This window comes from Balaenoptera borealis (assembly GCF_965194805.1).
Source record: "Balaenoptera borealis genome assembly, chromosome: 6".
Taxonomy (NCBI): Eukaryota; Metazoa; Chordata; class Mammalia; order Artiodactyla; family Balaenopteridae; genus Balaenoptera; species Balaenoptera borealis.
In genome coordinates, this window is record NC_138863.1 from 22,259,187 (window position 1) to 22,276,082 (window position 16,896).

At 33.4% G+C, this 16,896-nt stretch overlaps 1 protein-coding gene across 1 annotated transcript in view; it reads left to right on the forward strand.

Annotated features, from left to right (window-relative positions):
- Window positions 1–15,709, forward strand: part of BARD1 (BRCA1 associated RING domain 1) — an 81,594-nt gene extending 65,885 nt beyond the window's left edge. The window contains exons 10-11 of the mRNA XM_082395856.1: window positions 7,591–7,688; window positions 8,727–15,709. Coding sequence (XP_082251982.1) covers window positions 7,591–7,688; window positions 8,727–9,059 — 431 coding nt within the window. The 3' untranslated portion in view covers window positions 9,060–15,709. The remainder of the gene's footprint in view (window positions 1–7,590; window positions 7,689–8,726) is intronic.
- Window positions 15,710–16,896: the final 1,187 nt, after the last annotated feature.

Sequence of the window (16,896 nt, forward strand, 5' to 3'; positions counted from 1 at the left end):
TAAAAGATGGATGGAATCTCTTACTGAAGTTCATATCCCCATATTGTCTAATACAAAGTTCAAATAGGTTTGAGAAATAGGTTTAGGGTTTGAGACAATCACTTTAAATAGCCGCTGGGTTTATTAAAAGAAAGCAAGAACCCTCAAATACTTTCTATCCTAATACATTTTTCTATGGTTTCTGTGTTGTTCTTAATGTCAGGCAACTTAGTGTGATTTTTAAAAAAGTATTCACAGCTATTCAAAATTAGTTGAAAACCATCTATATTAAGGAAAGATGTGGTCGACCAAAGCTTTCAAAATTAATCATAAAGATTTATGACTTATTAAAATTAGATCTTGTGTTTGAGTATATCCACCAGCTTGCCTGGTAGACAGAAGCTTTACTGGCTGAACTATATAGAAAGTTTAGTATCAACTTTTTATGGCATTTTCCACAAACCAAGTAGATTAAAGAGGAAATTTCATCTAAATTTTCTCTGTAGAGAACTGTCTTATTTAAAAACTTAAGCAAATTTAAACAAATTAACAAAAAGAATTATACAAAACAGTCTGGATCCATTGGATCCAAATTTAACTATTGGAAGTCTTCTGTTGAAACTTACTTTGTCTTAATTGGTTCATATCTCTTATTTTTTTATATTATATATATATAGAGCATCTTACAGTGTCATAGTTAATGAACTTTGAATGAACATTCTAAGAATAGGGCATAATTATACTATTGTACTAGCCATTCTGTCTCATCATATTTATTTTACAGATATTTTATCAAATGGTATTTATCTTTATTTTACAGAAACAGGAGACACAGCTAAGAAAGTTCATTCTTCAAGATTAAATTTGTGCCTGAGATTCTGCTTTAGTCCTAGTTTTGGTGCTAATTACTCACAGGCAACTAATAACCATCCCCGTACAGGGTGAATTTTGGTAATTAAAGAGGTGACTAGAATGAAGATTAGAAGATATATAAATATGCCATTTTATTCATCTCTTAGAGAATGAAAAAGGTGGAATTGCATCCTAAGGATGTAAACTAGCCTTCAGAAAGTGAAAATGTATTTTACTGACCTGTTCTTTCAGTACACTGCTTTCAAAATCTCCTCTAGCCTAACCTTTTTTAAAAAAAAATTTAATTCTGCCTCTTCATTTCTCATCTCATTGTGAAGGGGAGAGCAGATGACTGTCCTCTTTTCTTTCATAATCTCTTCCTCTTCTCCACTCTCATCTAAGTTTAAGTAAAATTGCTGCTATAGAAATTCTGAAAGACCTCAGCACCTAAGGGAATTGCTGTGGGAATGTGCCAGACATTTTGCACTGGACTTGTGTCTGTGAGGAGAGGAAGGGCCAGATACGGTGTTTCTTTGTTTTTGTTTTAGATGAGGAAGATGGAGCCTAAGAGGCAATCCTTATATCATCGTTTTATAAATGACTTCATGATCAGATTAATAAACTTAAACTTTTCTATTAAAATTTATTTCTTCAAATGGATGTTGAGTGAGCTGTGGAATTTTAAAAATACAGGTAGTTTTTACTAGTCATATTTTGCTAATTATCAAAAAATAAGTATACCAAAGCATTTCTGTCAGCTAAGATTGATTAGGCAACTTCATGCTTAGAGAAATATTTTACAAAGATTGTCTAAGAATAAAAAAAAATTAACATCTGTTGATATAACATCTGTCCTACTTCTGAGAATGTACTCCAAGCAAGTAATAGAAAAGAAAGAAAAAAAATTATTTGCATTGTTATTTCTTATAACAAGAAGTAGGGGGGAATAACCGGAATATGAAAAAATAAAGAACATTCTGGAGTGCTTAAAGGTGTTTTCTGAAAAAAATTTTATTTTTATATGATAACTAGTAGGAGTGAAATATGAAAAAACAAATTTGCTTAAATATTTTAAAGAGCATAAAACAATTATATCTTCACTGTCAGTATATAAATGTGTGAATATGTACAGGGAAAGAAACAATCAAAACAGTTGTAGATCGGTAGGTAGAGGTCTGTTTGTTTATAACAGTTTTAAAATCAATGTATGTCTCTTAAATTCAAGTTTTTTGCGAAGAAGTTCAAATTCTCAAGTTCTAATAACAATTAGATCTTCTTTTTGATCTTTTCTACAAATTAATTGGGTAGGTAAGGGTTTCATTCTTAATCAGGGAAATTAGAACCTGTGCATGTATATTGCTCGCGTCCGGTGCACCGGATTGTTGACACCTGCTGTGCAGACCGAGCAGATACATTTTAACATGGTTGTTGTCCAAGAAAATGGAAGTCTTACATAAATATTTCAGTTTTAAATATATGACTAAAAAAAGAACACCAAGTATGAGTTTTTAAATTATTGAGAAAAATTTTGGACATTAGGCTGAGTTTGGTCTTTAACCACATTTATAAAGAGAAGGATTGTTTTGATATTATTATTCATAATACAGGGTTTTAGAATTGATACCCAAATTTTGCCCAAACAAATTTTATGATACAGTAATATATTTTTGTGATAGAATTTGACCAGCTTCTCAATATGCATTAAATAAAATAAATAAATTTAGCAAACTATCCTATGAGGAAATGGATTCTTATGTATGAATATGCTTATAATTAGAATATTGGCTTAAAAAGTAGCCAAAAATAAACAGTTGTTCAGTGGTATTTATTTGAAAACACAAAATCTAATGATCTGTGACAGGTGATTTCCTAAATCTAAATGTTTATGATGGCACGAGAGGAGCATTTACTTCTTATTTTACATTTTCAGCCTTCATTTTGTTGTCCTTCCACTCTTCCCTGTGGAATATCATAGTATTGGGCTTAGCTCTTCTTTTACTTGCCATCCAATTTTTAAAAAATTACAGTGAGAGTGAAAGTTGTTTTTCCATTTTTGTCATTGTTGTAAAAAGTTTCCTCTTAAAAACCATTTCCTTTTGTCTGAAGTTTAGTGATATCATAGCGTGTTTGACTAAAAAGCCTACTAGAAAAGCATCTAAAAGTAATTTTTTTTGTTTTTACAACTTGGGTGTTCATTTTCAATACAATCAGAAAGGAAATTCTTCAGTGTTTATTTTACTAATATGCGGTTTTCTTGAGTTACATAAGTGCCCAGTTTGGATCTAATGACATATATTTATTAGGATTTTTGATTTTGACATAAAATATTTGATTCTGTATTTTCTTTTTTTTTTTTTAGGATAACATTTAGTGTTGGCTAAGAGTAATATTTAATTCTGATTTTCAGTGCTATTTCAGTTACAAATAGCCAGTGGCTCCAGAAGAATAACAGTTCTTTAAATTAGGAATTTATTTATTGCTCTAGCTTTTGAAGAGAGTAAGCACATTCTGTGGTCTTCATGGAGGGATACTTTCCCCTTTGGACATTTGGAATTTTGGGCATTTAACAGATCTCCATTTTAACGCTTCATTCTGTCTTCATTGTATTCTATAATCATTTGTATGTAGCTGTAGATTCAGAAACCCTTTTTTCTACTCCCTCCCGTTTGTGCAGTCCTTCTTTTCTTTCTAAAACTAGGAAAAGTGACTAAGCTTGATATAGATTAATGAGCATCATCAGTGGTTCATGCAGCTGAAATGAAAATACACATCCATGGATATATGTGCTTTTATGAGGTAGGAGGCAAGAGTGGCTACTGGAGATTCAGAATAAAGGAATACATTTCTGGATGGTACAAGCTTCTTTTAAAAAAAAAAAATCATATCCCAGAATTCATAAGCTGCATTAGTATACAGATTCTAGACTTTGCTTAGGTAGCCAGAGCTACCTTAATGACTTTGAGTTAATGACTTTGAATTAAGCAGTACTTTGGGAATTGGGCTGCTTACCTCTATATAAAAAAGTAATAAAATCAGGGCAAAAGGAAAGCTTACCTGAAATGGTAGACATGATCCGGAATACATCTGTGCTGAAAAGAATCTTAGTTTTAATAAGATAGGTAGTTGATTCCTGTACTTCTGAAAAATGATAGCTTTGGCCAAAATCTTAAAATATAACAGAACATGTGAAAAGTAAGAAAGATGATATAAAGCATACATTTTACAAGGATAGTAGCTTGACGCATTTTAAAGTATATATCATTCTGGCATATTCAGAAATCTCCTGTGTTTACATAAACAATATAAATTATTCATGTATAGTCATTTCAGTTTGGATTCAGATCCTCCTATTTAGCTGAGAAAGTTAACTAGTGATCTTGCATATGCATATTTCTTCACAAGAATCCATTTCTGCTAAACTATTTTATTGGCAGATAATGGAATAATATGGACTTTATTAAGTACAAATACAAAATATAATTTGGTTGAGTTTTAGGACGTATTTTTTAATTGAAGTATAGTTGATTTACAGTGTATTAATTAGTGTTGTACAGCAAAGCGATTCAGTTATACATATATATACATTCTTTTTTATGTTCTTTTCCATTATAGTTTATCATAGAATATTGGATATAGTTCTGTGTGCTATACAGTAAGGAAGTAGCTTTAAATTGGGGGAAAATGACCTGTTTTAAAATCTTTATAGAGATTAAGGATTACAGTATATATTATACTTTAGATGAGTTTATGACTAGGAATGTTGTGAAAGTTCTGATTGTTTAACATGGAAAATAGATTTAACAATTCTTGCTGCAGTTTGCTTAACTAACTTATATTGAGTAATTAAAACCTTAAAATATTATCTATTATTTAAGTTTGTTAATTAGGTAGTATTTTGGCTTGTAGATTCTTCCATTTCATTGATGATGTTAATATATCAGCATTTAGGTTGCTGAAAGTTTAAAGCATTTCATTCTTGTTTTGGTAAATCAGTTCAATTGGTTTATCTCAAAAGAAATCTACTAGGAAGTTGATATGAAATGTAATTATCGTAAATGTCTACTGAGAAGTATGAACATTCTGAAACTCATAGGGTACAAATGAGAGAGTGGCAGCTTTGGCATCAGTCAGATTAAACAAACTCATTGATTCACTGAAAACAAAGCCAAATGCATTGTTCTCCCCCCTCCAACCCCCCCACTCCCAGGTAGTCAGCAGTTTTTGACATTTTGGTATACTTTTTGGCTAATCTCTTAAAAATAAGGATCTTCCTATTTAGTCATCTGTTAAGTGGTTATGTCATTTATTTTGAGATTCAGTATATTAAATCTGAGTAGACAGTACCTGGCATTTCCTAAGATGCTTTATTTTTTTGATAAAATAAAGATAAACACTGATCTAGAAGTTGGAGGATATCTGAGTTCTCATCTCACATGTATCACTGGGAAAGCTGTTTAAATCTCTTAGGATTTAAGTTTCCTTATCTATGAAATGAAGAGGTTGATTAGACAAGCATCAAGAGTTTCAAATTGGCAATCTAAGTCCAAAACAGATACAATTTATGTGGTTTAGTTCAGCATAATCATTTAATTTTTGTGTCTTTAGGTATCATGTACATTTTCCTATTTGTTACAGTCTCCATAACTCCCTGCCACTTAACACAAGGTTCCCCACATGATTATGTAATTTGAATGGCCCTTGTAGGGGTTCGAGTGACAGTCTTTGGACTAGATGTCACACCCGAGTTTCAAAAAATTCTCCATGTTTTCTGTTCCACAACAGCAATTCTAACGGATTGTTAATAGACCTAGAAACTGTTCCTTAGTGTTCAGGGGGAAGCCGTATTTTCCTTCTTTAGCTGATATTAAGTGGTAGAGAGAGTTGGCAAATTGTTACTTGGAATAAAAGGATATCAGAGGAGCACATTCTTCATGTAGCTCAGTAATTGTAATTAGAGCATTGGATTTTTCTTTCTGCCTTTACAGAAATTTACTGAACAATCGCTATAAGGCTGAAAGTTTTGTGACTTGAGGCATATTTACACTGAAAGAGTACTGGCATCTTCCTCTGGTAGTGCCATGCTGCCCTCTTGGTGTCTGCCATCTCATTTCTCTTGATGCCATGCTTATCTCCTTCTGGTATCTGTTAAGACTACATTCTGTTGATTGACTAGTGCTGGCATCTTGCCCAGATCAATTGAAACCATTTTAGTATGCTTTTTTGATAGTTTAAATAACCAGTCAAATAAACCCATAAAATGGATAAGCAGCCAGCATAGGCACAGCCGATTTATTTATTTCTGTAGTTAGACATTAGCTGTTTACTTGTTACAGTTACTTGATATTATAGGAGTATTCAATGTTCAGTCCTTGGCTTTATATGCTGGCATATACAGTTCATCTAAAGATACTGGTATAAATGCTCTTCAGATATCATCAGGAAAGGAGGTTTAGGAAGGGGGTTACATGCTTAAGTGATAAAAAGTAAAAGTAATAATTTATATGTGAAATAATGAGCTTGAGGTAAGTCAATGATTTGGCTAGATTGGTAATGTTTTTTGCGTTGGTGTTTAATGTAGAACCAATATGTGATGTCATGTAAGCACACTGTCAGTGTTTCTTGTATGGTTTTGACCTAGTCAAAAATTTTATTTTGAGACTCATTTTCAGTATACAGTAAAGTTAATATTTTAGTATTAGCTTCATTGGAAAGATAGTTTTTTATACCCTGTGAGTAGTTATTAAAAATTCTATTTTTAAAATATAATTTTTACTACATGCAAAAAACCAACAATTTTTTATAAAAACCATCATATTTATGATAAGTTAGTGAGAAGAGTAGAATTCAGCATAGCAAACTTAGCTAAATATGATCCTTGTATTGAAAACACTGGGGACGAAAACACAGGCAAAACTAGCAAAAAATTAAGAATCACATAATAGGGAATTATAGATATGCCAGGGTTGAGTGTTCAACTGGAATATGCATTAATAGTCCCAAGTTAAAAAATTCAGTCCCTTGACAAAGCTCTGCTTTTGGCGAGATAGATGTATTCAGTCATTAAGATATTCTAACTTTTATATGTTACGCAGTGTCTTGGAATATCTCAGTTGAAGCAGCTCTAAAACATTTGAAATATTCACCAAGTCATCTCTAGACTGGTGACTTCAGTGTGTACCTGTCAATTCCAAACACGTCCCAGACTCTGCTTTACTGTTTATTTTAACAAGAGCTGTAGAGCCCCTGTTATTTGACCAGCTTAATAAGCGAGGTGTTCTGGACTCAAGTACTTTCCTTAATGTCAGATCGCTTTTAGTCTAACAGGAGGTTAGGCATAGGACTGCCAGAATGAGTGGGGTAGATGATAAGACCTCAGGGTCAGATCATTGTGGGCTGAACTAAATGAGAGACTTTTTATTCATCTTAATTTTGATAATGGTTATAAATTAAAATTTAGATTTTTATTCTTGTACATGAAATAATGTACTGATTTAGGTTTTTCAGAAAGAAAACTAAAATTTGTATTCAGTACTACTTCATTGCTCAGTCCTCTGAAGGGAAGATTTCTTACATTTTCTTTATGTGGAAAACCAGTTTTATTACATTTTGTTTTGGCATAAGTAAGGTTTCTTTTTCTGTTTCAGAGCAATATTTAACCATGAAGAAGAAAAATCACTTAGGTAAATGGCATAATTTCAATGTGAAAGAAATAATGCTCACTTGATATTTATTTTGCTTTTATCCTCATTTTTTTCCCAGGGGTGAAAGCATGTCTACAAAGAAAAGAATGTGAACAGGAAGAAAAGTATGAAATTCCTGAAGGACCACATAGAAGCAGGCTCAACAGAGAACAGCTGGTATTTTCCTTTTGATACTACTTTTATTGTTCTTATTATAACTTAATACTATTATTACCGTCAGGAAAAACTTCTCCTGCCCTTTCAACAAGTACAGGTGACTGATTAAAATTTTAACTGTGCTTATTTCAAGCACTTGATTCTGAGAGATGATCACAATGAGCAGTAAAAACCAGAAGGTAATAATTTCATGCTGTTACTAGATTTTGGGCATCTTGAACATTCCCATAAACGTTTCAGAATCTGAGGTGGGTCTCAGATATAGGAAGTAGCTTGAGAGAAGACTTAGAGCTACTGCTCGGATTTAGTTAACCATGTCTTTATTACCACATATTGTAGTTTTAATGGCTAAAATTCCATTACCCTGTTGACATATAGGTATATTAAAAATGCCAAAGAAAAGTTTTTGTAGAAGGGACTTGTGAAACTTTTTCTGTAAAGCTCACAGAAGTGTGTTTCATATCTAATTGGATCCCTAGCCATGGCCTTATAATGTATTGTGTTCTAAGGAAAACATCTCTAGAATCCTGGAGGCCACACTCCCACATCACTGCCCTGGCGACCTTAGATTGGTAGTATCTAGGAACCTAAATATGGATGGGCAGAATTGGAAAACTCCATAGAAAAGCTGTTACTCTTACAATTAAGTTTAGCTTGGTATCCGTGAAGCATGTTTCAGATACCCTAGGAAGGAATTCTTGGGGCTTTAAGTCCCACGAAATATGAATAAATATTCTGATATAAGAGGCTTGATGAACAGGTTTTATGTGTATGTATACCACACACACACACAGAGCACACCTAAATGTGAGAAGAGTGAAAAGCACCAGAGTCTTAAGGAAAAAATTGTATAGGAAACCTTTATTTGCATGAGTATTTTTTTTGACCTAAATGGTTTATTTGAAATACAGCTTGTCCTAGCACCTCATTAAGTAGCTTCTTAACTGCTTGTGACTTTTATTTTTATTTCCCTATTCATATGCAGTGTTTTTAAATATTTTGGTCTGCTTTTAATAAGCTTTTTTTTTGTTTTTTCAGTTGCCAAAGCTGTTTGATGGATGCTATTTCTATTTTGGGGGAACCTTCAAACACCATCCAAAGGACAACCTTATTAAGCTTGTCACTGCAGCTGGGGGACAGATCCTCAGTAGAAAGCCCAAGCCAGACAGTGACGTGACTCAAACCATCAATACAGTCGCGTACCATGCCAAACCTGATTCTGATCAGCACTTCTGCACACAGTATATCATCTATGAGGATTTGTCTAATCATCGCCCAGAGAGAGTTAGGCAGGGCAAAGTCTGGATGGCTCCTTCCAGCTGGTTTATAGATTGTGTGATGTCCTTTGAGTTGCTCCCTCTTGACAGCTGAATCCTATAGCAGATGTACATTTCAAATTGAACTTACACAGTGTGAGAGCCCAGTGACTGCACTGTTTTGATCATTCACATTTTTACAAATAGGTAGACTCATCCATACATTTTTTTTTCCCTTGAATTAAAAAAAAACAAATTGTTTGCCAGATTATGAATTCATTCTATGTTTACCATTTAGATGCGGAGATTGCTTTAAGGGATTTTTCTTTTTAAAACTGGCATATGTGTTGATTCATCATGTCTTTCTATTCACATTATCAGCTGTCAGAGATTAATGAGGGGATCAGAACTGTTGGTTAAACATACAAGTGGTATCACTATGTCTCACCCTTTTAATGTTCTTTGATGAAAAAAATCCACACCTGCCACCAGCAAAAATACTTGCCTTCGTTTAGTAAGCAAATAATATTGTCAAATAATTTATTCTGGCTTTGTTATAATGAAAATAGATTACCTGGTCTAAATGTGCCACCATAGGTGTTAAATTCTTCTCCTGTCTACAGTTGTATTTATTTTGCTACTTATAATTTACTTGTTCCTACATTTTTGTTCCCTTTTTTAAAAAAAATCTTGTCTCTTAATCAGGAAATCATGATTTGAATCTAAACATTACTGTTCTCTGTTGGTGAAAGTCAACATTGGGCTCATGATATATATTTTTATTGTATATATTTGCTTATTGTTAATCAACTTATAACTGTTAGTAATATATATATATGTGTAGAACATTTTCTCTAACACATTTTAGAGACATTGTCAGTCAAATGTAAATAAATTAGGGAGCAGTCTTTCTGGTAGACCTTACGTATTGCTAAAATAATTTTTTCTGTAGGTCTTAATTTCTTTCTTCATAAATTGTTTTTCATTTTTGGATTGCTGGGGAGGCAGAAGTTGGTGATTACTTGATTTAGAACAGATTTTTGTCCAGGTGATACAAAAGGCTATGACAGTAAGTTTAACGGTAGTAGTGAAAAGGATTTATTCATAATACCAGGACCATCAAGGCTGCAGAATAGTAGACAGGACGTCACCTGAGAATGGGGAGACCTGGGAAGGTTACTGTGGTCTGAGTGTTCTTATTTGTGAATCAGTAAGGTAGACTAGATCATTTTAAAACATTTTCTGAGAAGTAGAATTCTTTAATAAGTCTTTCTAGAAATTTAGTGTACTTATAATATTAAAGACATGGAAAGGGTGTTACTGTTGAGACTTGCCAGTTTGGTCCCTTTTGGGCCAAAGGGAATGAATAGTTTGGTAACCACTAGATTAGAATACTGAGATTCTGAAGTTCATGAACATTTTAAGATCCATTTATTTGAAGTTTGAGATTCGGCTGATTATTTCAAAATAAAATTTACTTTAATCCCTTCTTTGACATGTTATTTTTCCATATCAAGAAATAAATTATGTGAACACAATAATACTGCTGACCTTGACCTTCAAGGGTGAATTAGCTCTGAAACACTCTCTCCAACCAGTATTGTGTTTGTTCCACATTTCATTCAAATGGAGAATGATGAACAACATAGCACCAAGCAAATCTGAGGGGTTAGATAATGTCTGGATTAAATAATTTAATAAGACTCTGGGATTTTGGTTGTCATTTTTGATTTATAACTGACTTGTAGTCACTTTCTATTGCCTCATTGGTCATATTCCTAGACAGGTTTGTGTTTGTTCCTCTGATCTGAATTCCCGTTTGTAAAAACACTTTGGGGAGTTGCTACTCGCTTTCCTTCATTCACTTTCTTGGTTTGTCCTCCTCCCTCTTTGTTGTATTTTGTGTCCCACTATTAAGCAGTTTTGTTTTTGGTTTCTTTAAATATTTATTTTGGCAGCAGTTAATTGATGTTAAGCTCTTGAAACTTGTATTTTCTGTATAGATATACTTGTAATTATTTTCATTTTTCAGTCATAGATTCAAGCTTCCTTTTTATTTACCATAAATCACTAAAGTTCTTTGTGCTTCCACATCTCTGTTTCTTCTATAGAGGTGACTTACTCTGCACTGTTGCAGAGCGAGCCTCTGCAAGACTTGTGAGGAAATCTTTCAGCTGACAAAAGCTTGTCTTTTTGACCGCTGTATTTCTGAAGTATATTAGGTACTTTATTACTTAAATAAACTTTTTTGAATGCAGTGTAACCTCGGTAGTTTGGAATCATCATTAAGACTGTCATTTATTACACAGTGATTCCCTTGTGGTTCATTTTTTTTTAAACTGAAGTGTAATAGACATAGTACTGTATCAGTCTCATATGTGCGTCATAGTGATTCAATATTTTATATACATTTCAAAATGGTCACCTTGTTAACTAGTTACCATTTATCACCACACAAAGTTATTACAATATTATTGACTATATTTCCTGTGCTTCGCATTACATCCCCATGACTTTATGTTATAACTGGAAGTCTGTACCTCTTAATCCCCTTCACTGATACTGCCTGAACCCAACCCGCCAACCGCTTTCCCCTCTGGCAACCACCAGTTTGTTTTCTGTATCTGTGAGACTGCTTCTGTTTTGTTTTTTAGATTCCACATATAAGTGAAATCATAGAGAGATTGTATTTCTCCGTCTTATTTCACTTAGCATAATACCCTTTATGTCCTTCCATGTTGTCGCAAATGGCAAGATTTCATTCTTTTTTATGGCTGAATTTGTTGATATTGTACATAAACATTGTACATATAAGTCACATCTTCTTTTTCCATTTTCTCTTGATGGGCTCTTAGGTTTTTTCTGTATCTTGGCTATTGTAAATAATGCTGCAGTGAACATTGGGGTGCACATATCTTTTCAACTTAGAGTTTTTGTTTTCTTCAGATAAATACCCAGAAGTAGGATTGCTGGATCATATGGTAGTTCTATTTTTAACTTTTTGAGGAACCTCCATATTGTTTTCCATAGTGGCTGCATGAATTACATTCCCACCAACAGTGTACAAGGGTTTCTTTTTCTTCACGTTCTCTCCAACACTTGTTATTTTTTGTCTTTTTGATCATTGCCATTCTGACAGGTGTAAGGTGATAAACACTGTGTTTTGATTTGCATTTCCCTGATGATTAGTGATGTTGAGCATCTTTTCATGTGCTTGTCGGCCATCTGTATGTCTTTGGAAAATGTCTCTTCAGGTCCTCTGTCCATTTTTAAATAGGGTTTTTCTGGGGTTTTTTGGGGGTTTTTTTAGGGGGGGGTTTGTTTGTTTTATTTTTGGATATTAAGTTGTAAAAATTCTTTATATAGTTTTGATATTAGCTCCTTATAGAATATATGATTTATGAATTCAGTAGGTTACCTTTTTATTTTGTTGATGGTTTCTTTTGCTATGCAAAAGCATTTTAGTTTGATGTAGTCCCATTTGTTTAATTTTGCTTTTGTGTCCCTTCCTTGCCTGAAGAGACAGGTTCAAAAAAATATTGATAAGACCAGTGTCAAAGAGCTTACTGCCTATGTTTTCTTCTAGGAGTTTTATGGTTTGCCTCCAGCTTTGTTCTTTCTCAAGATTGTTTTGGCTATTTGGGTCTTTTGTGATTCCATACAAAGTTTAGGATTCTTTGCTCTAGGTCAGTGAAAAATGCCATTGGTATTTTGATAGGGATTGCATAGTATCTGTAGATTGCCTGGGGTAGTGTAGACATTTTAACCGTGGTAATTCTTCCAATCTATGAGTATGGTATATTTTTCCATTTATTTGTGTTGTCTTCAAATTCTTTCAGAGTACAGGTCTTTCACCTCATTGGTTAAATGTATTCCTAGGTGTTTTATTCTCTTTTTATGCAATTGTAAATGAGACTGTTTTCTTAACTTCCTGATAGCTTGTTTTTGGTATATAGAAATGCAACTGATTTCTATAAAGTTTGTATCCTGCAATTTTACTAAATTTATGTATTCCAGTAATTTTTTCATGGCGTGTTGGATTTTCTGTATATAGTATCATGTCAACTGCAAACAGTGACATTTTTACTTCTTTTCCAGTTTGGATTCCTTTTATTTCTTTTTTTGTCAGATTGCTGTGGCTATGGCTTTCAATACTACACTGAATGAAAGTAGTGAGAGTGGGCATCTTTGTCTTGTTCCTATCTTAGAGGAAAAGGTTTAAACTTTTCCCCAGTGAGTATGATGTTAGCTGTATATTTGTCATATATAGTTTTTGTTATGTTGAGGTACATTTCCTATACCCACGTTATTGAGTTTTTATCAAGAATGGCTGTTGAATGTTGTCAGATGTTTTTTTCTGCATCTGTTGAGTTGATCGTATGATGTTTATCCTTTGTTTTTGTTAATGTTAATGTGGTATATCACACTGATGGATTTGCAGGTATTGAACCCTCCTTGCATTCCTGGAATAAATCCTATTTCATTATGCTTCATCATGATGTATGATCCTTCAATGTATTGTTGATGACTTTGGTTTGCCTTTTTTTTTTTTTTTTTGGTGTCTGGTTTTGGTATCAGGGTAATGCTGGCTTCGAAAATGAGTTTGGAAGTGTTCCTTCCTTTTCAACTTTTGGGAACAGTTTGAGAAGGATAAGTACTAACTTTAAAAATTTTTGATAGAATTCCCATGGGAGTTTTAAAATTCCTGTTTCAATTTCACTACTAGTAATTAATCTATTCAGATTTTATCTTTCTTCATGATTCAGTTTTGGAAGATTGTGTGTTTCTAGGAATTTAGCCATTTCTTCTAGGTTGTCTGATTTTTTTGGCATATGATTTTGTTCATAGTAATTTCTTATCCATGGCATTTCTATGGTATCAGTTGTAACTTCTCTTTCATTTCTGACTTTATTTGGCTTCTCTTTCTCTCTCCACTCCCCCCCCCACACACCCCCTTATGAGTCTGGTTAATGATTTATCAATTTTGTTTATCTTTTCAAAGAACCAGCACTTACTTTCATTGATCTTTTCTATTGTTTTTTATTTTTCTAGTCTCTATTTCAGTTATTTTTGTTCTGATCTTTATTGGTTCCTTCCTTCTACTAACTTTAAGCTTTGTTCTTCTTTTTCTAGTTTCTTTAGGTGTAAAGTTAGATTGTTTATTTGTAAATTTTCTTTTTTCTTTTTTTTAATTTTTATTTTTTAAAAATGTATTAAGATATAGTTGATTTACAATATTGTGTTAGTTTCAAGTGTACATTTTCTTATTCACATAGTCTTGTCTCTCTGAACTTCCCTCTTAGAGCTACTTTTGCTACATTCCACAGATTTGGGAAAGTTGTGTTTCCACTTTTATTTGTTCGATATATTTTGATTTCCTCTTTGATTTCTTCATTGGCTGATTGTTTAGTAGCATGTTGTTTAGTCTCAACGTGTTTGTGTTTTTTTCCAGTTTTCTTTTTGTAATTGATTTCTAGTTTCATACTGTTGTAGTTGGAAAAGATGCTTGATGATGATTTCAGTCTTATTAAATTTATTGAGACTTGTGTTGTGGCGTAACATGTGATCTGTCCTGGAGAATGTTTCATATGCACTTGAAAAGAATGTGTGTTCTGCAGTTTTTGGATGGGATGTTTTGTGTATATCTCTTAAGTTCATCTGGTCTAATGTGTCATTTAAGGTCAACGTTTCCTTATTAATTTTCTGTCTGGGTGATCTATTCATTGATGTAAGTGTGGTATTAAAGTCCCCTACTATTTTTGTATTACTGTCAATTCCTCCATTTATGTTCACTAATATTTGCTTTATGTATCTAGGTGCTCCTCTGTTGAATGCATAAATATTTTCAAATGTCATATCCTCTTGTTGGGTTGACCCCTTTATCATAATGTATTGTCCTTTGTCTTTTGTTACAGTTTTGGTTAAAGTCTGTTTCATCTGATATAAGTATTGCTACCCATGCTTTCTTTTTGTTTTCATTTGTATGGAATACCTTTTTCCATCCCTTCATTCTCATCCTGTTTGTGTCCTTAGATCTGAAGTGAGTATCTTGTAGGCAGCATATAGATAGGTCTTCTTTTTTTTTATTTTTTTATTTTTATCCATTCACTCACCCTATGTCTTTTGATTGGAGCATTTAGTTAATTTACATTTAAAGTAATTGTAAATAATTAGGAACTTACTGCCATTTGGTCAATTGTTTTCTGGGTTTTTTGTAATTCTCTGTTCCTATTTTCTTTTCCTATTCTTTTTCCTTGTGGTTTAATGATTTTCTTTAATGTTATGTTTGGATTCCTTTCTCTTTATTTTTTGATATATCTATTAGAAATTTCGGTTTGTAGTTACCATGAGGTTCATATATAACAGTCTATATATAAATCAATCTATTTTAAGTGGATAGTTGCTTAAGTTTGAGCACAGTTTAAAACACTAGGGACTTCCCTGGTGGCATAGTGGTTAAGAATACACCTGCCACTGCAGGGTACATGGGTTCAATCCCTGGTCCAGGAAGATCCCACATGCCGCGGGGTAACTAAGCCCGTGCGCCACAATTACTGAGCCTGTGCTCTAGAGCCCGCAAGACACAACTGCTGAGCCCATGTGCCTAGAGCCCATGCTCCACAACAAGAGAAGCCACTGCAATGAGAAGCCTGCGCACCTCAACGAAGAGTAGCCCCTGCTCACCGCAACTAGAGAAAGCCCGTGCACAGCAACGAAGACCCAACACAGCCAAAAATAAATAAATTTATAAAAATAAAAACACTACATCCCCCCCAAGGTTTATGTTTTTTACATCATATTTTACATCTTTTTGGTGCTTATTCTTTTATTACTTATTGTAGTTATAGTTGATTTACTACTTTTGTCTTTTTATCTTCATACTAGCTTTGTAAGTGGTTAATTCACTACCTTTACTATATATTTGCCTTTACCAGTGAGATTTATGTTTTTCATATATCAATATTTTCTTATTTCTATTTATGGTCTTTTCTGCTTAAAGAATTCCCTTTAACATTTCTTGTAAGGCCAGTTTAGTAGTGATGACTTCCTTTAATTTTTGCTTATCTGCAACACTCTTTATCTCTCCTTATATTCGGAATGACACCCTTGTCAGAGTGTTCTTGGTTGTAAGTTTTTTCCTTTCAGTGTTTTGAATATTGCATGCCACTCCTTTCTGGCCTGCAAAATTTCTGCTGAAAAGTCTGCTGATAGTCTTGTGGGGGTTCTCTTATATGTAATTAGATGTTTTTTTCTTCCTGCTTTTAAAATTCTCTCTTTAATTTTTGACATTTTAATTATAATGTGTCTTGGTGTGGACCTCTTTGGGTTCATCCTCTTTGGGACTCTGTCCTTCCTGGACCTGGATGTCTCTTTTCTTCCCCATGCTAGGGAAGTTTTCAGCCGTCATTTCTTCAAATAAATTTTCTGCCCCATTCTCTTTTCTCCTTCTGGAATCCCTATAATGTGAACGTTAGCACGCTCGATGTTGTTCTAGAGCCCCTTAAGCTATTCTCATTTTTTTTAATTCGTTTTTTCTTTTCGCTGTTCTTTTTCTTTTGCTGATCTGTGCAGTTTTAATCTCAGTTATGGTATTCTTCAAGTCTGAGTGGTTCCCTCTTATATTTTCTAACTGTTGAAGTTCTCACTGTGTTCATTCATTCTTTTGAGTTCACTGAGCGTATTTCTGACCATTACTTTTAATTTTTATCAGGTAGATTACTTATTTCTGTATCATTAAAGTCTTTTTCTGAGGTCTTGTCTTGTTCTTCCAGTTGGAACATATTTCTCTGTTTCCTCACTCTTCTTGGCTCTCCATATTTTTTCTATGTATTAGGCAAAACTTCTACTTCTCTTAGTCTTGAAGGAGTAGCCTCGTATAGGTGCTGATTCTTCTCATTCAACCCTGCACTAGCTCTTGGTTGTCTCTTGGGTCTTTGTGGTTGTCTATACTG